At 42.5% G+C, this 25,926-nt stretch overlaps 1 protein-coding gene across 1 annotated transcript in view; it reads left to right on the top strand.

Annotated features, from left to right (window-relative positions):
- The window catches only part of AZI2 (5-azacytidine induced 2), an 88,625-nt gene that overhangs the window by 42,073 nt on the left and 20,626 nt on the right, over positions 1-25,926 (top strand). The window contains exon 6 of the mRNA XM_073630279.1: positions 8,909-8,970. Coding sequence (XP_073486380.1) covers positions 8,909-8,970 — 62 coding nt within the window. The remainder of the gene's footprint in view (positions 1-8,908; positions 8,971-25,926) is intronic.

Below are 25,926 nucleotides of genomic sequence, written 5' to 3'. Positions count from 1 at the left end.
ATTAGCATAATGGTATGAGATGTGCATTAGGATAGTTCTATCTGTATTCTGCTCTGTTCACATGTCACTTTGCTTTCAGAGCTACATGAACTGGGTGATCAGAGATACCACATATGCTGAACGAGAATGTTTCTGTCTAGATAAAAAGTTCTATTGGCTTGCAACTGAAGATAAGCCCTGTGTATTCTGCAGTTAAAGCTCATTTTCAAATTGGCTGTTTTGCATGTGTACTCTTGCCTTAAAGTGTTTTTTAACCCAAAAAAAAATAAAATTTCCTGGTCCCTTAAAGCAGATTACACAGCACAGTGCTTGTACTGTGTAATCTGCACCCCTCTAAACTGTAACACCCCCCCCCCCCCCAAATCTGCTACTTCCTGTATGGCTTCTCTAAATAGACCACGGAAACCAGGCCTGCTCCGCCCTGATCACCGTGGTCAAAGTGCGTCCCTTTGTCATACGCTGTCCTCTCTACTCTCCCCCATCACCCTCTCCTTCCTGCCTGTCATCTTGTGTCTGCGTGTCTCCATCTCCGCTCTGCATCCGCTGCTATTAGTAAAATTAAAAATTGTAAATAGACACTGCCAGCCCCTCTATGATATCCTGGCAGAGCACACTGCATTATTCTTTTATAAAAACGAGCGCTGTAAATACCGGTTTAGTGCTGTCTTCAGGCCGGTCACGTGACTCTCAAATGGTTTCCAGGGCTACTGCAGGAGAGGCTGAGCGGCCATGTGATCTCCCCAGCTCACGTCAGAGGAAGATCACGGCTCCTCCTGCAGAAGCCAACTATCGGATGTATATAGCGGCCGCGAGTCATGTGACCGGCCTGAAGATTGTTGTAAATCGGTATTTACAGCGCTCATTTTTATAAAAGACTACTGCAGTGTGCTCTGCCAGGCACTAACAGAAGGTCTGGCAGTGTTTGTATTCTATGGCTTAACAAACACTTTAAAGCTGAACTCCAGGTGAACCAGCTAAAGCGGCAGCTGAAAAACATTTACAGGAGCTACAAAGAATTTTTTAATTGTGCTTAGCCAGTCTTGTGATCCATAGGCAGTAGAGCTGCACAAATCTGGATAAAATGAGAATCACAATTTTTTTGCTTAGAATAAAGATCACGATTCTCAGGGTAACATCATATTTCACATTATTCAAACAAATTGGGCTAACTTTACTGTTTAGTTTTTTTTTTTTTTTTTTCATTCATTGAAGAGTATTTTTTCCAAAAATATTGCTTTTAAAAGACTGCTGTTTGGGGTTTCTAAGTAATTTTCTAGCAAAAATCATGGATTTTAACTTGTACGCAACAAGTGTCAGAAAAAGGCTTAGAGCCGGTTCACACAGGGGCGACTTGTCAGGCGACCTAGCCGCCTGACAAGTCGCCTCCCGTTCTGTACAATGGAACCATTCTAATAGGAGCGACGCAAGTCGCTCCGACTTAGAAAAAGGTTCCTGTACTACTTCGGGGGCGACTTGGGGCGACTTGCATAGACTTCTATACAGAAGTCGTTTTGCAAGTCGCCGTGGAAGTCGTTTGCAGGTCGCCTCGCTGAGGCGACCTGCAAGTTGTGCCGCCCCTGTGTGAACCGGGGCTTAGTCTTTAAGTGGTTAAACAGACCTTATTTACAGACCGAAGGTCATCCATTTGATCTAGGGGCCTCCAAACTATGGCTCTTTTTATGTAACTATTTTTATGTAAAAACCAAAAAAAAAAGATGTGTGTGCATGTGTTTATGCATATGTGTATGTATATTAAGGATGCATAATTATTTGTTAAAAAATCACGATCTCGATTCAAACCCCCCCCCCCCCCCCCCCCCCCCATGATTTTAATTCGGCATTTCCACAATTCATGTAACAAGTGCAGAGCAGTTCTCTGCTCAGAGCTGTAAAAAAAATAAAATAAAAGGCAACTGGCAAAGTTTATAACAATATTGCTCAGCGTTATCAGATAAAAAGAAACATTGTATCATTTGGTTCTTTAAAATCACAAGGATGAACTGTCTGCAAACGAGGTCAGTTTAACCACTTAAAGCGGAACTTCAGTCATTATTTCATCTTTCCATCTATCAAAGAGGAACTGCAGTCTGCTCACATAATTTGTAATAAAAACTTCTTTGCTATTCTGAAGCTTCCCTCCAACCACTTTGCATATTATTTTATATATACTGTGATTCTGTACTTGCCAAATATGCTGCAGAAATCTCCCTCCATTAAGTCTGGCTGCATCAATTTTAACTGTGGGCAGCTGAAGCTGTTACCTGTTCACTTCCTGAATTTACACAGACACACAGAGGCACACCTCCAGCTCTGCAGCTCTCATTGGCCCTCTTAAGAATCCTCCCCCCCTCCCTTCCTGGCAAACTCTCATGAGAGTGAGAGAGCTGTGCATGATGTCATAAGCCTAGGCTTTTTACCAGACAAGAAACCGGAAGTGGACTGTATAAGGTATTTACTGGCAGATTTTTTTTTTTTTTTTTACTATTCAAAGTTAAAACAACAAGGGCAGAGGATTTAATAGATGGAAAGATGAAAAAAATGACACGCTTTAAATCCCCTGCCCTTATTGTTTTAACTTTGGATAGTAAAACTTTTTTTCTGCCAGTTAATACCTTATACAGCCCACTTCCTGTTTCTTGTCTGGTAAAAAGCCTAGGCTTATGACATCATGCACAGCTCTCTCTGTCGCTCTCGTGAGAGTTTGCCAGGAAGGGAGGGGGGATGATTCTTAAGAGGGTCAATGAGAGCTGCAGAGCTGGAGGTATGCCTCTGTCTGTGTAAATCTAGGAAGTGAACAGACAGCAGCTTCAGCTGCCCACAGTTAAAATGGATGCAGCCAGACTCAGCAGAGGGAGATTTCTGCAGCATATTTAGCAAGTACAGAATCACAGTATATATAAAATAATATACAAAGTGGTTGGAGGGAAGCTTCAGAATTACAAATATGTTTTAATACAAATTATGTGAGTAGACTGAAGTTCCTCTTTAAAGACTAAGCCTTTTTCTTACACTTGTTGCTTACAAGTTAACATTCGTATTTCTTTATCGTACATCATGGGACAGAGCCATAGTTATTAACTTAATGGGTATATGGGCACCTTCAGGTGATGGACACTGGTATACCCAATACAGGAAGTTCACTCCCCTATAGAACCCCTCCTCCTTCCAGGAGTACCTCAGATTTTTTGCCAGTGTCTAAGGTGTTGGTCACTAGTGAAGATGTGCTCTGAAGAGCTCCAAGCTGGAGGGATCCCATGCTGGATTTAAACAGCCTCCATAGACCGGATCCATCCAAAGTGCCACTAAGGCCAAGGTGGATGGTACCCGGGCCTCGCATAAGAAGAACGAGGTTTTGCCTGTAATGCCTTTCTCTGTAGGGCTGGACCCCAGGACCCAGGACTTTTTTGGTCATGCTACATTACCTAAAGTTTTCATGAGGGGTGGTATACAGGTCCAAGGCAGTGGACCCCTATAATAGGGACCCGATCCTTGAAGGTTTGCTAACGCAGCCCATCGTGGTGGGTGAAGTTTGGATCTGTCTATTACAGCAGTATCCTGCAGCAAGCAAAGGGTAAGGGAAGAAGCCTAGGAACTGTAAAAAGTCCACCTATGCTTTTTTCTTACATAAGTAAAAATGTTGTCATGCCTAAAGTCTCCATTAGAGGGAATAAATGCATACCTTAGTACGTTACTTCTCAGTCAGCTCAGAAGTCCCAGCTAAACAGCACGTGTGTGGTCTCAGCAAGCCAGGGGGATCCTCATCTAGGATATTTCCCCCCTGGGGGAGGGAGGTACAACTGTAGCTTGTATTCCCCCCTCAAATTGGGGGGGGTGCGGCAGCGGCCTTTCATTTAGAGTTTATTCTTCTATTCCCCACAGAAAGTTTTTAAACTTCCTGCCTCCCAGCCCTCCCTTGCTTCCCCTCTCGCTCAAGGAGCGTATCGATGCCGTCCGCGCATGCGCAGACTAGGGCTAATTAAAACAGAGGGGGGCTGTTGATTGACAGGGGGTGTGGCTTACGGGCGTGGCTAAAGTGCGGCGCCGTGTGCGGCATGTAAGTACACGAGGAGCACACGGCGCAGGCGCTGGGGACAAAGATAGACGCTCACAGCTGCAGCGGACACACAGGAAACAAGAGCGCTGGGGGCACATAAGGGATGCAGGCATTTCCAGTACAGGAAATAACAATGATAACAACTAAAGCTGAACTTTATTAGCATTGTCTTTTGCTAAAGTATTTTGCTCAGCAAGTTGCGCATTTACTTAGTGCCTCTGTTTTTTTTTTTTGTGCTCAGCACTATGGCTCCCAAAAAAGACACCCCAAAGGTACCAAAAACTCCACCACCAGGCGCTGGTATCCTCGCCTGAGGTACCAGATATGGCAAGCCAGGGTGAGTCATTGGGACTAATTGGTGGTGCAACTGCTTCTCACATTTCAGCCCCTGTATACGTGACTGAAGATGCGTTTTCCTCCGCCCTGCAGGGCCTAGAAGGAAGATTGGCAACTTTAATCGCATCCGCTATCCAAAAGGATAGGAAGCGTGTTAGATCTCTCACCTCAGACTTCTTACCAAGGGAACAGTGGGTAGAGGATGAGGGGTTACCCTCAGGTGATCAGGAAGAAGGGCAAACCGATTACTCCTCTGCGGAGCAAACAATGGTAGATGAACCTTTTTCAGTCTCACAATCTGAGAAATTGCTGATACAATCTCTTACAGAGATGGTTTGTGCCTCTTTCAAGCTACCTCTAGCAGAGTCAGTTCATAGTTCTGTTTCTTCTTTAGGTTCCCTAAAACCTTCACAGTCTTTTCATGCGTTTCCTGTACATACATTATTAGAAAAGCTTATTTATACTGAATGGGATCACCCAGATAAGCATTTTATCCCTCCAAAGAGATTCACAGCACTCTATCCCATGAAGGAAAAATCCACCAAAAGATGGAAGGTACCAGCCATTGACGCTGCGATTTCCACTGTGAATAATAGTCTAACTTGTCCAGTAGACAATGCACAAATGCTTAAAGATCCAACTGATAAAAGATTGGAATTTCTGTTAAAATCCTCTTTTTCTTTGGCAGGTGCAGTTACTCAGCCTGCAGTTGCGGCAATAGGCATCTGTCAGTCAGTTTAAACAGGCCCTTAAAGAGGTCCCTGCACAACAGGCCCGCGATTTGGCCGAACTACCAGAGGCGCTATGTTTTGCCATAGACGCCATGAAAGATTCTATTCACCAGGTGTCCCGCCTTGCTCTTGTGCTAGTACACATGCATAGGACATGCATAGGACCCTGTGGTTAAAAAATTGGTCAGCCGAAGCACCTTGCAAAAGGCTTCTGACTAGTTTCCCTTTTCATGGGGATCGACTATTTGGGGAGGATTTGGACAAATACATCCAAACGATTTGTAGTGGGAAGAGTACTCTTCTGCCAGTCAAAAGAAAGTATAAATGTCCTTCATTTAAACTGACTCTTTCCCCTGCGCCAGGGGCATCCGCCTCTAGGCAGTGGCCTCCACCGTCAGACTCTAGAGGAAAGCCTCAGGGTCAGGCCCAGGCACAGAAGAAGACATGGGGCCGGAAATCTGCAAAACAGAATACTAAAGCCCCATTATGAAGAGGCCCCCCCCTCGCCAGAGTGGGGGGGAAGACTTCTGCAATACTCAGAAGTCTGGCAAGAGGAAATTCAGGACAGATGGGTTATCTCCACGGTGTCCAGGGAAAAGGCAATCTCTGTTTCAGGCATTAGGCCGATTACTAGCTCAGGGGGTGATCATACAGATCCCCACAGAAGAGCAAGGTTTGGGGTTTTATTCAAACCTGTTTACATTACCAAAACCTAATGGAGATGTCAGACCCATTCTAGATCTAAAAAATCTAAATCAGTTCCTTGAAGATCCGCTCCTTTTGCATGGAGTCGATAAGGTCAGTAGTTTCTATCCTATAAGGAGTAGAACTTCTGGCTCGTCTATCGACATCAGGGATGCATATTTGCATGTCCCTATATTTCTCACTCATCAAAGGTTTCTGAGGTTCGAAGTAGAACAGCAGCACTTTCAGTTTGTAGCCTTGCCCTTCGGGCTAGCCTCAGCACCCCAGGTGTTCAGAAAAGTACTGGCCCCACCTCTAGCCAGGTTAAGGGCACAGGGCATAACAGTCTTGGTGTACCTAGATGATCTATTGCTAATAGACCAATCAGTGGCTCGTTTGGAGCAAAGTGTATGCATTACAACCAATTACCTGAAAAGTCTGGGTTGGATTCTCAACCTAGAGAAGTCTTCCTTAAAACCACTAAAAAAGCAGAGTATTTGGGTCTGATCATAGATATAGCCCAGAAAAAGGTGTTCTTGCCTCAGGCAAAAATCAACTCCACAAAAGAGTTGGTGCGGATGGTCAGGTCGAAAGGAGATCCCTCCATTCGCCTTTGCATGAGGTTGCTAGGAAAGATGGTGGCTTCATTCGAAGCAGTTCCCTATGCCCAGTTCCATTCAAGACCGTTGCAAAACAGTATTCTATTTGCTTGGAACAAAACAATCCAAGCTTTAGACTTGCCAATGCGGCTGTCCCCAAGGGTGTCCCAAAGCCTCAATTGGTGGTTACTAACCCAGAATCTGCTGAAAGGAAAATCCTTCAGACCAGTTATCTGGAAAGTGTTAATGACAGATGCCAGCCTTTCAGGCTGGGGAGCAGTACTAGAGAAAACAACTGTCCAAGGACAGTGGCCAAGAACCGAAAGGCCTAGAAGGTCACGGTATGCAGAAATTGTAAAGATGGCAGTGGAGGATCCATGGTCCCTTCCACTATGGCTAGACCTACTCTCACAGGGGCCGATATTCCATCCTACCTTAGGAATGCTAAATTTAACGGCTTGGCTATTGAAAACCACCTTCTGAAGAAACTTGGGCTTTTCGGGTCAGTTATCGCTACTTTAATTAATGCAAGGAAGCCAGCTTCCAGAACTATATATTATAGAGTCTGGAGGTCTTATGTTTCCTGGTGTGAATCCAAGGGTTGGCACCCTCAGAGATATATCATAGGCAGAATTCTTGCCTTTCTACAATTAGGGGTAGAGATGAAGTTGGCCTTGAATACTATTAAAGGCCAAGTCTCAGCTCTAACTTCAAAGACCGCTTGCTACACATTCTTTAGTCGAGGGTTTTATGCAAGGGGTGATGCAGATTATTACGCCAGTTAGATCACCTTTGAACCATTGGGACTTGAACTTAGGTTTGTCAGTGTTAGAGCCCTTTCACACTGGGGCGGGGGCGGCGGCGGCGGTAAAACGCCGCTATTATTAGCAGCGTTTTACCGTCGGTATGCGGCCGCTAGCAGGGCGGTTTTACCCCCCGCTAGCAGCCGAGAAAGGGTTAAATACCACCGCAAAGCGCCTCTGCAGAGGCGCTTTGCTGGCGGTATAGCCGCGCCGTCCCATTGTTTTCAATGGGCAGGAGCGGTATACACACCGCTCCTTCACCGCTCCGAAGATGCTGCTGGCAGGACTTTTTTTACCGTCCTGCCAGCGCATCGCTCCAGTGTCAAAGCCCTCGGGGCTTTCACATTGGAATGAAAGTAGCGGCACTTTCTGGTCGGTTTGCAGGCGCTATTATTAGCGCAATAGCGCCTGCAAACCGCCCCAGTGTGAAAGGGCTCTTACAAAAACAGCCATTTGAACCGATACAGCATATTCCCTTAGTCCTTCTGACAAGGAAGCTGGTGTTCTTGGTTGCTATATCCTCAGCAAGGAGGGTTTTGGAATCGGTTGCTTTTTCTTGTAAAGAGCCATACTTGATTATTCATGAGGACAGAGTGGTATTACGCCCTCGTCCCAGATTTTTTGCCAAAAGTGGTCTTAGGTTTTCACCTGAACCAGGATATTGTCTTGCCATTGTTTTTTCCAAAATCATGTTACAGGGAAGAAAAGTCACTACATTGTCTTGATGTGGTGAGAGCAGTCAAAGTCTTTTTAAAGACGACTTCTCAGATTCGGAAGACTGATGTCTTATTTATTCTACCAGAGGGTCCTAAGAAAGGACAGGCAGCATCGCAATCCACTGTTGCTAAGTGGATTCGGCAAGTTATAATTCAGACTTATGATTTAAGGGATAAGATTTCCCCTTTTCAAGTCAAAGTGTACTCTACCAGGTCGGTTAGTGCTTCTTGGGCTGTGCATCACCAGGCCTCCATGGCTCAGATCTGTAAGGCCACAACTTGGTCTTCAGTACATACATTCACCAAGTTTTATCAGGTGGATGTAAGGAGGCATGAGGATATCGCCTTCGGGCGCAGTGTGCTGCAGCCAGCAGTATAAGTCCTCAAGTCTGGGGGTACGCTGCGGGTTGTCTCTCCCTCCCCTCAAATAGCATTGCTAAGGGACGTCCCATTAAGTTAATAACTATGGCTCTGTGTCCCATGATGTACTCCAAGAAAAGGATTTTACAGGTAAGCTGTTATAAAAATCCTATTTAGCAGAGACCCTGGAGAATAAAATGTTGGTTGTTGCAATATTTTGTCACACTGTATTTGCGCAGCGGCCTTTCAAATGCATATTTTGGGGGAAAAAAATACACTTCAATGAACTAAAATACGATTTTGTTTTCGTATAATGTGGAAGATGATGTTACACCGAGAATTGTGATCTTTATTTATTCTAAAGCAAAAAAAATTATTGTGATTCTCATTTTCTCCAGAATTGTGCTGCTCTAATGTGTATGCGTGTGTGTGTGTGTGTATATGTGTGTGTATATGTGTGTGTATATGTATATATATATATATATATATATATATATATATATATATATATATATTATAACAACAAAAGCAATAAAACCTGCTGCTGTTTAGTACAAATTGTGGTAATTTTTTACTATTTTAAAATGTTATTTTCTTAAATTATTGCATTCATTTTGTCTTTTAGAATATGACTTCTGACAAAAGCTTGTCTGGTAATGAGCATAATCAAGCCAGTGATAAAGACAGGTATTTCTTTTATTTATAGTAGTATAATTTGTCTGTATTTTACTCCCGTTTTCATGCTTAGGAAATCTGTTTTCCAACAATAAGAGCCTGTTCACACTAACCACAAGCTAAAACGGCCTATTTTAGTTGGTGTCTTGTTTTGCCGGGCGGTGTAACGCACTGTTTCTCCCCATCACACTGTTTGCATTTTTTGCTTAATCTTTTATTCTACTTTATTGAGAGTGTACAAAATTTCAGTGCAGTGATCTGCAGTGCCATCTGATGCACTGTGGAAGATTGCAGCATGTCTTCAGTTTACACTTCACATAAGCATTGTGATGTGAACAGTTATTTTCTCTGTGCCCTTATGGTGAATGGTGTTGGTCAGATGTTAAAAAGCACCAGGCACCTCATGTGCAAACATGCCCTTGGGGCCCGGGTGAAAAATGAGCCAATGGGTAGTATAAGCTCTTAAGTTGTATCAAGCCCAAGTGCTAGATTTTTGCTTTGGATTTTTAGTGTTACAGCACAACAAAAAGCATTGCTCGATTTTTTTTTTTTTTTTTTTTTTTTTTTTTTTTTTTTTTTTTTTTTTTATACAGGTGTCTTATAGAAGTTACAGTGGATGATAATCGAGTATCATATTAGGGTCCCCAGCATGTAGGATACATTCTTAAAGACTGTGCAATGAGGATTTCCAAAGCAGCATTGCTTTTCTCACACAGGCAGGAAGTCAATTATTGCCATGTTGAAGCCATAATACATTACATACAGTAATGTGCAAAAGTTTTAGGCAGGTGTGAAGAAATGCCGTAAAGTAAGAATACTTTCAAAAATATATATTTTCATTGTCGTGTTTTTTTTTTTTTTTTTATCAATTTACAAAGTGAGCAAAAATGCTAAATCAAATCAATATTTGGTGTGACTAATATTTGTTATCAAATATTATATTCAATATTATGTCTTTCTCTTCTTTATGATTTCTCTTCTGTTCATTTATTTTCCATTTTGTTAATTGATAGAAATAAACTATTGACACTTTGTTTTCTGAAAGCTTTCTTAAAGCGTTTGTTAACCCAAAAAACCTGTTCCCTTAACCACTTCCCGCCCGGCCTATAGCAGATTGATGGCCGGGCGGTGGTTCAGTTATCCTGACTGGGCGTCATATGACGTCCAGCAGGATAACAGCCGCCGTGTGCATCGCGGCGATCGGTGGAGTGGTGTGTCAGTCTGATACACCGCTACACCAATCTTGGTAAAGAGCCTCCGGCGGAGGCTCTTTACCACGTGATCAGCCATGTCCACTCACAGCTGATCACGATGTCAATAGGAAAAGCCGTTGATCGGCTGACAGACACGAGAAGAGGAGAGCCGATCAGCGGCTCTCCTGACAGGGGGGGTCTGCGCTGATTGCCCCCCCTCGGATGCCCACACTAGACCACCAGGGAAGCCGCCTGGACCACCAGGGAAGGGGGCAACATGTGGATGGCCAGGTATGTACCCCATGGCCATCCACATGTGCAAATTATGCCCGATCTGTGCCACTTAGTGCCCACAAATGGGCACTGACTGGCACCATTATATATCAGCGATGCCCAGCAATGCCACCCATCAGTGTCATCAGTGCCACCCATCAGTGTCCATCGGTGCCACCTGTCAGTGCCCATCTGTGCCACCTATCAGTGCCACCCATAAGTACCCATGAGTGCCACCCATAAGTACCCATCAATGCCACCTATGAGTGCCCATCAGTGCCGCCTATCGGTGCCCATCATCAGTGCCACCTCATCAGTGCCACCTCATTGGTGGCACCTCATCGGTGCCCATCAGTGCTGCCTTATCAGTGCCCGTCAGTGCAGCCATATCAGTGCCCGTCATTGAAGAAAACGTACTTCTTTACAAACATTTTTAACAGAAACAAAGAAAAACTTTTTTTATTTGTTGCGCAAAAAATAATACCACCAAAAGAAAGCTCTATTTGTGAGAACAAAATGATAAAAAATTTGTTTGGGTACAGTGATGTATGAACGTGCAATTGTCATTCAAATTGCGACAGCACTGAAAGCTGAAAATTGGCCTGGGCAGGAAGGTGTCTAAGTGCCTGGTATTGAAGTGGTTAAAGCATGTTATACAGCACAAAGCTTGTGCTGTGTCATTTGGACCCCTGTAACACCTAAAAATACCTGTCTGATCCTGCCTGGCTATACCCTACCCTTTGTAAACTGACCACAGTGTATCATGGCTGCTGAGCCCTGACACTGTGGTCAGTTCACATGCCTCCGTCATCCGCAGCCCTGCTCTGCCTCCTCTCTGCTCCTGTGTCCCCCCCCCCCCCCCCCTGCCTGTCTGCTCATGTCAGCGCCCACCATTCCCCCCCAGCTCCTAATGCTCTCATATTAAATATACAATGCTCCTATCCCCTCTGTAATATTACAACAAGTGCCCCCGTGCCTGTGCTGTATAATAAATATGCTTATGTGTACCTCTAAGACATCAGCTCCTGGCGATCATGTGACTCCTCGGCTCTCTCTCTCTCCTCTCCGGCTGACGTCAGCGGGCTCGCCCTTTGGAGCTGTCAGCTGGGCAGAGGAGAGAGAAGGCACCTGAATGCTGGGAGCCGATGTGTTAGAGGTACAAATAAGCATATTTCTTATACAACACAGGCACAGGGGTACTTATTATAATATTACAGAGGGGATTGGAGCATTTTATAGAAATGGGTTAACAACCACTTTTAATTTACAGCATTTTTTCACACCTGCCTAACACTTTTGCACAGTACTGTAAATTAAAAAACGAAGACACTTTTCCATACATTGCAGGATTTACTGGAGAGTTACTGCACACCTAGTTCAACATTACCATGTAGAAACAATAGATTGTGGCGAATATGCCCCCTGACCCCCAGAAGATTTAATATTGGGAAAGTCACAATCGTAATGTATTTCTCTAAACTTCTCTATACAAACAATGAACGTGGCTACAAAAACAAATGGAACAAGTACAGAATTACAAGAAAGACATTGACATTGAAGTTAAAACTAAAGATAAAGTAAAAAACTGCACTGTTCATTCTGCAGTGAAATCGTTCAGCAGCGTTGTCAACTTGAGGGGCAGGCGCCCGTGCTTATCATTGGGACTCAGATCTCCTGATTCCAGGTCACCTGATCACTGTGATCGCCTCTGATTGTCTATCACAGTGATCGGTCACTGTGAAGCCCACCATGGTGTTTTCCTTCTCTGTGAATGGAGGGGAGAGATACTTGGTATCTCTCGCTCTCTCTCCTTGCAGAGAAAAAAAAAAGTGTGTGTGAAAAAAAATGAAAAAAATACCTAGATCAAAGTTTGATCTATGTCAGTGCCAGGGTTAGTGTTTGGGTCAAGGTCAAAGATCAGGGTCAGTATTTTTGTTTTTTGTTTTTATACAGCTACATTTAAAAGGATTTTTTTTTTTTACTATTTTGGGACAGTTTTCCTTTGATAGTAAAAAGAAAATTTGGAGATATCCATTACCATTTACCACTAAATGAAAGCCTGATTTGTCCTTTAAAAAACACAGTATAATCCACCTAGATACACAAAGTAGCTGTGATGATATGTACAGTTATACTAACACATGTCAAAGTTGCAAAATTGTGCTTAGGCATTTAGATTTGTTTTACCCTTAAGCCCCATACACACTATCAGATTTTCCGCTGATTTTTGTCTTCAGATTTACCAAAACCATGTAGTACAAGGGCCTGCCTGATTTCATACAAATTGAAACTCCTAAGGTTTGATCTCATATTATATGGTTTTTGTAAATCTGAAGGAAAAAATCAGCAGAAAATCTGATAGTGTGTATGGGGCTTCAGGCGCAAAGGTAAGCTCAACTCCAGCAAACATTTTTAAGCAGTTTTTCTTTTGTAAAAAAATATTTAAATTATTTGAAAAAAGCTGTTTTAAGCACCAATATCCGTGTTATATGAATTGTCCCAACCTCTGTAGCTGATACTTCTGCTGGACAGCTTTAAAAGAAGTGGAAAGATCAACATGTTGTTCAGCTGAAAGGGAACAGCACTATTACTAACTGCTGGGGAGGGCGGAACTCGGCTTCAAGAAATTGAAATGAGTGCTACTTTGAAGTAATTTTTACTCTGACAAAAAATAAAGTTTCCGATCAGTTTTATTTTAGGTATACCGATAATGATTATGAAGAGGGCTTTACATCTCTGCAGAAGAGGCAAATGTGTGATTGGCATTCACACATTTGGCCTCAGATGATTACTGTAACATTACAGTACTATTGCATAACATGCGTTCTGCTTCATATGGGTTGTATATGACTCATCACAGGGGTTTACTAATTTGTGTTTTTTTTAATGCTTTTTTAAATGCTATGTGATGAACTTTGTATGAAGGAGTGTGTCACCAAGTGCTTCCCTCTTTCCATTGTGTAATTCACCTAGAAGATTTGCCCACTCTGTTGTTTTTGTAAGATTGCAATAGACTGCAGCTCATTAAGTCATGATGGTTCAGAACTGACTTTCAATGCTGCACTGGGGCAGATGGGCATTTTACATGCAATTATCCTAGTGTTTAAAGTTTATGTCAAGGTGTAATAAAAAAAACAAAAAAAAACACGCATTACATATCTACAATGCATGCCCCCATTCCTGTGTTTTATACCTTCAAAGTCCCTGCAAGTACAAAACAATAATACAAGTTGATTTTCCAAAAATGCACTCAGCCCTTTAAGTCTTGTTGCGGTGCCCAGCCTTCCCAGAAGAGTTGAAGCTGTTATAGCTGCAAAAAGGGTTAATGTGCGTGTAAAGGCAGGCGTCGCAATACTTTTGGTATTATAGTGTATGTGAACCCAGCCTGAGTGTGTCATTTAGCCCAGTATATTTTGCTTAAAGTGGAAGTAAAGGCAAAACCTAACCAACTCTAAACCTACTCTCAGCCACATTCTAAGTCTAATCTACCTAGCCCTGTATAGAGAAAATCACTATACTTACCTATTCTACAGTGGCTCTGGTCCGGTCTCCAGCAGTGCCCTGTGTTCAGAAGAAAGCTGACAATGGCTGGGAAATCATGTCTCCCATAGACTTGCTATGGTGCTTCCATTGTCACCTGCCTCTCCCACACACTGAAACCACCGCTGACAGTTTAGCCTGGGACTGGACTGGAGCGGCTGCAGAATAGGTAAGTGTAGCAATATTTTTCATTACAGGACCAGATACATTAGGCTTAGAATGTGGCTGAGGGTAGGCTTAGAGTTAAGCCGGCCATAGACGGTTCAAACCATGTATGGGCAGGCTGAATGTACCCAAGTTGATGAATCACAACCAGCCTGCCATACTTTAGAAGCAATTTTACAGCCGCTAGCAATAATCATTGTGTTCTCCCTGCAGGGACCCCCCCCCCCCCCCTTGGGAGGGCACAATGGCTCCACTGGAGGGATTCCACTGTCTGTGTTGATGGGAATTTCTGTTTTGCCTTTACTTCCACTTCAACTACTCAGCCACTCCTACACAGATCAGTCTGTTGTCCAAGATGAGGACTAGGTGGACTCTTTGAGATAACACAGGACCGTTCTGAATTTCTGACTAAACACTTTTTTTTTAAAACCTCTATAATAAAATGCTTTAAATGTTATATTTAAAGTGTATTTAGACTTTGATAGTATAACATCAATCTGTCCCTCTTATACACTTAAATAAATTTGCACTTCGTACTTGGAGATTGTACCATCTCCCTTGATTTCCCATAGGTTTCTGACCATGCTAAGCACAGAAGCAGATATTGTCTGACAAGGTCTGTTTGCTTTCCCTATCTTTCAGTTAAACAAGATGCCTATACTGTTATATTCAGCCCCCCTCCCCTTCCTTTCCCAGCCTTGCTCAGCTTTCTTATTTAGTAAACTCTTTGTGAAATGTAACAATAATGCTACATGTACATCATGGGACTGGCCACCTTTCCAACCATGCCCCAACCCTACAGAAGAGGAATCCTAACGTGACCACTGTATAAAAATAATTTTTGAGTTGATAAGCCATTTTCAAATACTGAGGAGTGCTTATTTAGGCCCCTTTCACACTAGTGAACCGTCAGTTTTTCAGGGGGACCTGATTAAACCCTTCAGTCTCTTCTGTGGAGCGGCCGGTCCGTTTACACCCGCTGACATTGGATCCTATCCGCTAAAAACAAACGGATGGGGATCCCCAACCTTCTGACAGATCAGATTGGATGGCAGTCAAGTTCAAATGCACAGGCAGTCTGTTTACATCCAGCTGCCCATAGAGGAGAGCGTCCACGCTGCCTAAATGGAGTGGACACGGACTGGCCATCCGCCTGCTCAGTGGGGATCACCGAACCGATTCCCTGCTGAGGAGGTGAATCCAACAGAGCCTGTCCCATATGGATGGGGCCTAATAGAAGTAAAGGAATAGAAAATAATAAACAATAATACTTGCCTAGATGGCTGTAGGAGCGATCCCAGTGCAGCTGTCTCCCACCAGCTCTACACTTAGAACTGAACGTTCAAAGACCACTGATCGAACAGTTCTCAGTGATCAGTCTGCAGAGAGCCAGTGACTGTCAGTCACAAGCTCTTTGCTCTGCCCCTCAAGCGCTTACTGGAGCACCGAGCTGTGGAGGGGTGAGAACAGGTCCTTCAGTCTCCCAGCGGCTTCCTCAGAGGCTGAACCAGCTGTCGGTCCAGACTTCTAGACAGATCCTGACTGTAAAGTCAGGATCTTTCCAGGGCTCAGACTGGCTGTGTGACATCAGCCGACAGCTAACTTTAGCTCACTGTCGGCTGAAAACAGGTCACAAGAGTGCAGAATGAAGTGCACTCCTGTGACCCATAGGAGGAGTAGTTCCAAAATAGCTTTGACCATACTTCTCCTTAAAGTGATCGTCTATTTGTAAATCACAGACTTCACAAGTTTTAAAAGAGCAAGATTGAGCAAATAAGAGAAGTTCATTGTTAGAGTTTACATACGCTTTAACCCCTTATCTATGAACAAATGTTTATGAATGGAACTGAATACAGGGGGTTAGAGCTGCACGATTCTGGCTAAAATGAGAATCGCAATTTTTTTGCTTAGAAGATAGATCACAATTATCGCGGCCTAACATCACCTTTCACATTAAAACAAAAAAAAATTGGGCTGACTTTACTGTTTAATTTTTAATTCATTGAAGTGTATTTTTTCCCAAAAAATTGCGTTTGAAAGACCGCTGGGCAAATACAGTGTGACATAAAATATTGCAACAATTGACATTTTATTCCCTAGGGTCTCTGCTAAAATATAATGTTTGGAGGTTCCAAGTAATTTTCTAGCAAAAAATATTGATTTTAACTTAAGAAACAAGTGTCAGAAAAAGATTTTCACTTTAAGTGGTTAAACTTCCTGCATTTACAGTTTGGATTTTTTCTTTAGACACCAAAGTTTATCCCTTTTGATCTAAGAAGGAAGAGTTAGCTACAGTGTTTCATGTTAAAAACTTGGCAGACTGCCGGGATGTTTTCTTTTGACAGCTGAGTGAGCAGATAAGTCTCTCTACTTGTTATATGAAAGAATCTGCAAACTCTGCAATAGAGATCGTCAGGGGGGTTGAATCGAGATCACAATTTTTTAACGATTAATTGTACAGCTCTACAGGGGGTTGAAGCAAATTCACTGCTGCTGCTGCATTTGTGAACTTGCTATTGATTTTAGAGCCAGCGAAGGGCTTCAGATAAAAGTAATCTGGGCAGCTCTTGACCCAGCTAATCACTTTTATGGTCTCTGAAGGTGTGAATATCTGTTCCCCTACCTGACTTTGACTAGTGAAGCTGAAATTGACGTATTACCTCACTTCTGGGTCTACAGATGTCATTCATCAGCTAAGGTAGCTATGGACGCAGCCAATTAAGCACAATCTGTACTTGATTAGCTACTGTGGAAGTCAGGGGAGACATTGGGTGTTTAATAAACCCCTGATGTCTCCATAAATCACCTGCCCAATGCTAATGCATAGGGGGCTTGTTGGTCCCCTTTTGATTGCAATAAAGTTAAACAAGTGTAAAAAAATAAAAATAATTAAAAACATTTTTAAAGCACTTAGTACACACTCTAATTCAAATGCACAGCATAGAGCGAGCACATGTATGTAAACATAAATTGCACCACACACTTGAGGTACCAGCATAAACATTGGAGTGAGAGCAATAATTCTAAGGCCATAATTCGTAACTCTGGAGGGCTGGAAAATAGGGACACCTACACCATTGACAACATAACCTGTAGCAATCCAATACTCAGGTCTTCTTTGGCTATATTAAACTAGCAGTGAGGTTGAGGTGCCCTCTTGTGTTTAGATATCAACAGTAATTATTTCAATGTCCAGTATTGTTGGACTTCCATTATACTCTTCCTGCCATCTGGGCGTGGGTGAGGTTCAATATATGTAAGGGGTGGTTCCCCCTTTTTTTTTTCCTTCTTTCTGCCCTCAGGGGTTTGAGATGCATGTGACTACAATCTTGATCTAATGTAGTGGCTTTTTGGCATGCACTTCATGTAATAGTGTTTTTCCTGATGAAGCTAATATGGTAAAACATGTCGCAGTTACTTATTTGTATGCACATATATTAATTTCTGGTTTCTTTTGAACAAACTGGTTTTAATGTACTGTTGAATAACACTGAGTTTTTATAAATCATTGTGTAGTCAAGTGTGTTGGCAGCATTAAAATCCCCACTACTCTTGCATATTGAGTTTGCTGTACTCATTAAAGGGTTGTAAACCCTCACGGTTTTTCACCTCAATGCATTTTATGCATTGAGGTTAAAAACCTCTTGTAGTTCACCAGCCCCCCTTTTACCTACCTGAGCCCAGTCGTACCTTCTCCAGGCGGTGTCTCGGATCCTAATTGGATAGATTGACAGCAGCACAGTCATTGGCTCCCGCTGCTGTCAATCAAATCCAATGACGTGGGGGCGGAGCCGAGTCCTGCTGTCTGTGTCAATGGACGCAACAACAGGACACAGGAGCGCGCCCGCACGGGTGCCCCGATGGAGAGCACCACTGAGGGACCCCAGAAGAGGAGGATCAGGGCCACTCTCTGCGAAACCAATTGCACAGATGAGGTAAGTATGACATATATTTGTTTTTTCTTTTTTAAAAGGAAGGTTTACATATCCTTTATGGGATGTGGTGCCATCGGTTTTCCCGCTGTCCATCACTTTATCTATAAAATTCATTTTATTGTATTTTTTTTCTGCAATATGCATTTAATAAGGGTCAACAAGCTTTTGATCACTTTAGATTTGCTTCTCTTGCCATACAAGTCTATAGGAATACAAAAGCAACTGAAGAATGTCAAACATAGGTCAACTGCACCTGCAATAAATTGTGAGTGATCTCCGCAGCACGTCATCTCCAACTTGTGTCAAAAGCACACTGCGTTTGCCAGTCGAAGCCTTTTGTCACAGGTCCTAACCCACGTTGAACTTATAAACAAGACAGCAGCTGTATGTATGTTTAAATGGGGATTAGTCTCTTCCAGTCTTACAAGTGAAGAGATATCTGCTCCACAAAGCACTACATGCAGCAGTCTTTGGAACTGATCTCTCTTTTATATTCTTCTGTGAGAGGTTTCGAGAGTGATCAGGCAAAAGGTTATGTTCACACATGTGCCATGCATTTTCGCAAACGTTAGAGATGAACTCCAGACAGATATAAAAACACAGTTTTCTTAAATTATGAATTCATTGCAAAAAGCATGACATGCGTTTTCACATGTAGGTGACAAATGTTTTTCAATCTGGCCTGTAATCCTCTAAACAGCAGCAGTTATGATAAGAGAGGAAGTACACCAGTAGCACGAGTGATGATCTCATCAGAGTGCTGTTTCACTTTTATGCCACGTACAGGCGAACGGAATTTCCGACAACCAAACCGTGGATTTATTTCCGACGGATGTTGGCTGAAACTTGTCTTGCGTACACGCGGTCGCACAAATGTTTTCCGATTGGCAAGAACGCGCTGACGTACAACACGTACGACAGGACTAGAAAAAGGAAGTTCAATAACCGGTGCGGCTATTCTGCTTGATTCCGAGCATGTGTGGAATTTTGTGCGTCAGAATTGTGTACACACGATCAGAATTTCCGACAGATCCAGCACTCAAATTTTTGTTGTCGGAATTTCCGACAGGAAATGTCCGATGGAGCCTACACACAGTCGGAATTTCTGACAACAAGCTCACATCGAACATTTGTTGTCGGAAATTCAGATCGTGTTTACGCGGCATTACTGTCCAGCCTGGAACAATTCTACCTGTATTCCTTAAAGCGGAGTTCCACTAGTTTTTAAGTTTATTAAAAGTCAGCAGCTTCAAAAAGTATAGCTGCTGACTTTTAATAAACAGACACTTACCTGTCCCACGGTCCAGCAATACGGCCGCCCGAACCCTTGCACCTTTCCCTCTCCTCTCCGCGGCGCCGACAATCCAAGTGTAGGCACCCGGCTGTCACAGCTTGCGGCCTCACAGACGGGTGCGCACTGCGCATGCGTGAGTCTGTTCTCAGTGGCTGGGCCGTTTTCTGGGACCTGTAATGTGTCCCAGAAGATTGCAGGGAGGGAGAGGGAGAGAAGGAGTCGCCTAAGTGGCGAGAGCGGAAGTGGGAGCTGGGTACCTGTGAAAACTAGGTACCCAACCCCCCCCCCCAGATGTGGCATGTAAGGGGGCGAGGAGTGCTTAAAACGGAAGTTCCGCTTTAACTGAGTCTGCAGAAGGATTTAAGGGGTATTAGAGGTGCCCCCTGTATCCACAAACACCTGCTGGCTTTGTCATAAATGATCCATCACTGCTGCGCCATGAACTTCCTGGATCCTCAGCAGACACTGAGGGCATCTGAGCGATAGACTCCCACTACAATCAGACAAACAGTAGGGAAGAGGGTGCAGGAAGGGTGTATGTATGTTTGTGCACACAGCTCAGGGAAGGAGCAAGCACAGGTGTTTCCTTGTCACACGGCTAGCTAAGGAGACATCTGCAAACAGGAAGCCAAGGACAGCGACCTTGGGACCTCTAGCTATAAGAGGAAAGGAACATCTCAGAAGAGGAGGACTACACATAATATGTATTTTGGGACCTCCTCTTCTTTCTATAGTAATAATAAAAAAATAAAAAAACATAGTTTAGTATTACTGCATGATTTTGCTTTCTTCTTTTTTTTTTTTGGTAACACGTATTGTGAGGGAACCATTTCAGTAGACCTGAATGGAAAAATGCAAGTTGGAGCACCCAAAATGCAACAAGCGGGACTTGTTTCAACGCATCTCAGTAGATCGTTGGTGTAACTATGGTTGGTTATAAAGACCTGGATTGTGGACAGTGCTTATTCCCAGGCATGCAGCAACATTCTGAAAATTGAAGAAAGGAGGAAGAGATGAGTGTGCTCTGGTGAGGCTGGGTATCCGGTCCTTAGTAGCAGTGGAGGGATGGCACTGAAGGCAGCACTTTGTAGAGAAGAAGCAGCTCTGGAGGGTCATAAAGGAAAGAGAAAGGCGCCTCTAAGTGCAGTGGTTAGAAGATTTATTACAGTCACAATGGGATTAAAAACACTTTCAAGAGAGTAAGAGGTCATAGGCATATAATGATTAGTCCTCATGCGGATCGCTATAATCCTCGTCTGGGGGAGAGAGCCGTCCTGCAGCTGTCAGTCCCTGGTGACGTGGATTGGCTAGGAGGTGAAGATGCGATGAGGCGGACCGGGTTCTGAAACCCAGCTGGAACGCACGCGGCCCATGTCATATCAGGTGAAGGTGGTGGGTGGTAACACGTTTCGGAGCATGCACAGCTCCTTCGTCAGACAACATTTAGCCACGTGCATTCCAGCTTGGTTCCAGGACCCTGGCCGCCTCCTCGGATCTTCACCTCCTCACCAATCCACATCACTGGGGACTCTGACAGCTGCAGGACGGCTCTCTCTCTCCCCCAGACAAACGAGGATTTACAGTGATCCGCATGAGGACAAATAATTATATGCCTATGACCTCTTACTATCTTGCAAGTGTTTTTAATCCCCTTGTGCCTGTAATAATAAAACTTCTAACCACTGCACTTAGAGGCGCCTTTCTCTTTCTATTCTAAAAATTGTTACTAATGTGAATGAGCCCCAAGGAAAACAAATTGGAGACATAAATTCACAGTTAATGCTCAGCAATACTGGTGTTGTGTATATATTAAGCAAAACAGTGTATAGTGCAACATTTTAGTATAACCATTTGTTTTCAGGAGCAATATAACGGAGAAATATAAACAACTTTCATGCTACGCACTCCCCCCATCCCAATGACTTTTGTTTTCTGATTTTAGTTCCTTCTTTAGGGCCAGCTCACACCTAAATTGCACAGTACTGTAGTACCATGTAAGCCTGCGCAGGCTTACACACTGTGTTTGCGATCAGCATTTGGAGTGTTGCTAGGAATACAGTGCGTTTTGAATGCAGTGCAGGGAACACCTACTGAATACAGTTTTCCTGCACCGCGTTCAGGAGCGAACAAGCCCTTAAAGTGTATTTAGCCACATTTAGAGTTTCCAATCAGATGCCCGGATGCACAGAATTCTGTTTTCTCTAAACACACCTAGACACAGGTAGACGCTGAGTTTGATCGACCCCATTGGGAAATCATGATCTGCTTTTATAAGCATTTATAAATGTAGATTTGACACTGCCAGTGTGGATGAAGCCTTAGTAAAAGGTCTCCATGTTGCAGTACAGTATGGTGTAGCTATGTTAAGAGGTCAAAAGCTGTCCTCGATGGTAACTTACGAAGACTTTGTAACAGTCCTTAGAATTAGAAGGCTCAGTAGGTGAAAAACTGTGCTTTAAAAGAACTCCCAGTTAACAGTCATTTCTAGATGTATGGGTCAGTCCCAGATCTCATGGGTGCTATCTGCCGATAGAGAAACCTTGATCTGTGGGCACAGTGAACCGACTCCTATGCCAAGTTGCAATATTAATAGTGTGTTTGTGTAGGAAATATGAACTCTTAATATATGAGTCATGCATCCCAAGCAGGGATTCATAATAAGGTAGTACAATATCACTCAGATTTAGGACTGCCCTGTACCTCAACAATGATTCAAGGCTTTGCTGGTAATAACCATAAATTGCTCATTCTAGCAAATTCTGAGTATTTTTAGATTTCTTTGTGTTCCTTATGTAAAAAGTTCAGATCACATTTGCCCTGATATAGATGTCTCTGCCCTGAATGAAAGTTCTGCTGTACAAATGAATCATACTACACACAGGTTTTTAACAGTTAATATTATAAAAGCTTAACTTTAGGTAGATAGTTTAGGAATAACTAATTTAAAATCATTAAATTTGTGTGTTTAAAAGTAATTATAAGTATCTGTATTTGACTTTGCCTTAGCCTTTTGCAATCCCCTGTACAGCTAATTGGGAGAAAGAGAAGCAGCAAAATTAGACCATCAGCTGTGCAAGCCAAACATACATTCACATTTTCTTTAAAAGAGAGAGTCTTCTCTTCTGGGTCACAAGAGTGCATTTACTTTTGTGACCCAGAATCAGCCAATAATGAGTTAAAGCCTGCTGTTAGGTGACATTGCAGATCCACTGCAGGCTCTAGAAGGATTCCAGCCATGTTGTTGGGATCCACTCGGCTGCCTGACTGACAGCTGGCTCCTCCTCTTAGCATGCAGATGAGAGCTGCCCTCTGAGTGATCAGAGATGATGATTGCTCAGTTCTTGCTCTTAAGCAGGGTATACACGAAGAGGTTTTTTACATTGAACCAGCAGGTCGAACGAAAAATACACAGATATCTGCATCCACTCAAGCAACCCCCCCCCAGATCTTCAGAATACACAGATCAATGCTGCAGCCAATTGCTGAAAGCGCTGATCAAGTGCTGATTTTCCAGCATGGCATTTGACAAAACAACAAGCTTCTGTTGAACAGACAGGGGTACACACGTACTCAATTTCAGCCAGTTCCTGCTGAACCGGACAATTTTTTTTGTACGTGTATACCCAGCTTTACAGCAGGCAGCGATGCTGCAACACCAAAGTGAGTATAGACACTTGTTTTTTTATTAACCCCAAACTGATCCTTTTAAAGAAATAGTAAACTCTTGCTTTTTTTTTTTTTTTTTTTTTTACTTTTAAAAGATTGGGTAATAAATCTGGGTTAACAAATTAAGTCAAATAGAAAGCTGTGACAAAATAACTTCTGTAAAAGAATTACATAGATCAGAAATACTATATACAGTATCTCACAAAAGTGAGTACACCTCTCACAATTTTGTAAATATTTACTTCTATCTTTTCATGTAATAACACTGAAGAAATGACACTTTGCTACAATGTAAAGTAGTGAGTGTACAGCTTGTATAACAGTGTAAATTTGCTGTCCCCTCAAAATAACTCAACACACAGCCATTAATGTCTAAACCGATGGCAACAAAAGTGAGTACACCCTTAAGTGAAAATGTCTAAATTGGGCACAAAATGTCAATATTTTGTATTGCCATCATTATTTTCTGGCACTGCCTTTACTCTCTTGGGCATGGAGTTCACCAGAGCTTCACGGGTTGCCACTGGAGTCCTCTTCCACTCCTCCATCACGGAACTGGTGGATGTTAGAGACCTCGCACTCCTCCACCTTCCGTTTTGAGGATGCCCCACAGATGCTCAAGAACATGACACTCCCACCACCATGCTTGACTGTAGGCAAGACACACTTGCACCAGTATGAGAGAGTGAGAGCGATAACACCAATTTACACTAATTTACATTGTAGCAAAGTGTCATTTCTTCAGTGTTGTCACATGAAAAGATAGAATAAAATATTTACAAAAATATGAGGGGTGTACTCACTTTTGTGAGCTACTGTATGTATAACAAGGTAGGGCACTTAACAGGTAGAAGACTACGAGTGCACTTTTGGTTCTGAGTAATAAGAAAACAATGAGCAACCATATTCACCCCTAGGAGAACAAACTGTGAATAGGGTTACTAGAAGAGGATGACAATAAACCATTGAGAAGAAGGGAAGCAGTTAAGGTAATAAATGGAGTTGGTGAACAGCTCTAAAATAAATATTCATTACCTGAGATAATAATTACAGTAATTAAGAGTGGAAGTACAGTTCTTTAAAAAATTGAGAGGCTTTGGGATGGTTGAACCGTATATGCCAGTGTTTTTTTTAGGGCTAGCATTAATTAGTTCATAGTGTGCTTGGGTGTTGAGTCTTATGCCGCATACACACGGCCGGACTTGCCAACGGGCTAAACTCCGTCGACATTTCCGACGGAAAGATTTAGAACATGTTCTATATCTGAGTTCGTCGGAAATGCCGACAGAAAAAGTCCGATGGGGCATACACACGGTCGGAATGTCAAACGAAAGCTCCAATCGGACTTTTTTTGTCGGGAAGTCTGGCCATGTGTGGCTCGGCCATTCAAATGGCTGGAACCCATGAACCCAGAAAGAAGACCAGGTGAAGATGAAATCCCTGTCAGTGGTCAGCGTGCGGCTGGAGGGATCTGTTTTTTAGGTAAGTCTGTCATAGTGCAGTGCATAGTAGCACTTTGTGACATAACCCTGCAGGTGAAATAGTTTTTTTTTTTCTTTTTTTCTTTAAACATGGTTTACTACAGCTTTAAGGGTTAATATTGGAATCTAGGTTTTGGGCTGAAAACACAAACTGTCTGTGTTGCCTAAAGCATCCGATCAGTTAATTTATTTTAAAGTGCTACAGCGAACCAGCACATGAAGGGATGAAGCAGATGCAGCACAGGTCTTGGTTTTTCAGTTGTCTTGATTTTCAAACTTTCAACCACAAGGGGGAGTGCTTGTACTTCATATAGCCATCATCTTCATTAGTAGCTACATTTTCTGTTTTCTAAGGCACTAAAAAAAAAAAAAAAAAAAGATGCAAAGCACTAAAAATAAATTAGAACAAATGATCTATGCTGCAGATTGTGCAGTTTTATTTGCCTTACAGAAACATCTGTTTTGCCTCTGAAAACCCCAAAGTGTTTTGAACATAAGTGTAAACCACTTAATTAACAACCTGAGGCCTAAAAAAATCTGGCATTTTTCATGCTTCTTTTCCCATTCTTGGTGGTTTACTAAAGTCAGATATGTTTTTTTTTAGTATATTTACCATTATTATTAGTCATAGCATTTTTATTGATTTTAAAATGTAGCACAGTTATAAATCTGATCTCGACACAGTAATAATTAGAGCATTAATCAATTAAATATTTAACCACTTCAGCCCCGGAAGGATTTACCCAGTTAATGACCAGGCCATTTTTTTGCGATACAGCACTACGTCGCTTTAACTGAAAATTGCGTGGGCGTGCGACGTTGAACACAAACAAAATGTATTTACATTTTTCCCACAAATAGAGCTTTCTTTTGGTGGCATTTCATCACTGCGGTTGTTATTTTTTGTGCTATAAACAAAAAAAGACCAACAATTTTGAAAAAAATATATATATTTTTTACTTCTTGCTATAATAAATATCCGAAAAAAAAGTAAAATAAAACCAATTTCTTCATCAGTTTAGGCCAATATGTATTCTTCTACATATTTTTGGTAAAAAAAAAAATTGCAAAAAGCGTATATATTGATTGGTTTGCGCAAAAGTTATAGTGTCTACAAAATAGGAGATAGGTTTACGGCATTTTTATTTATTTATTTTTTTTTACTAGTAATGGTGGTGATCAGCGATTTTTTTTTTTTTTTTGTGGACTGCGACATTGCGGCGGACAGATCAGACAATTTTGACACTTTTTTTGGGACCAGTGACATTTATACAGCGATCAGTGCTTAAAAATAGCCACTGATTACTGTATAATTGTCACTGGCAGAGAAGGGGTTAACACTAGGGGGTGATCAAGGGGTTAAGTGTTCCCTAGGGAGGGGTTTCTAACTGTGCGGGAAGGGGACTGACTGGGAGTAGAGA

This window comes from Aquarana catesbeiana, linkage group LG05 (genome assembly GCF_042186555.1).
Source record: "Aquarana catesbeiana isolate 2022-GZ linkage group LG05, ASM4218655v1, whole genome shotgun sequence".
Lineage (NCBI taxonomy): Eukaryota > Metazoa > Chordata > Amphibia > Anura > Ranidae > Aquarana > Aquarana catesbeiana.
The sequence above is the reverse complement of the archived record's forward strand: the minus strand, read 5'-3'. Positions and strand labels throughout refer to the sequence as shown.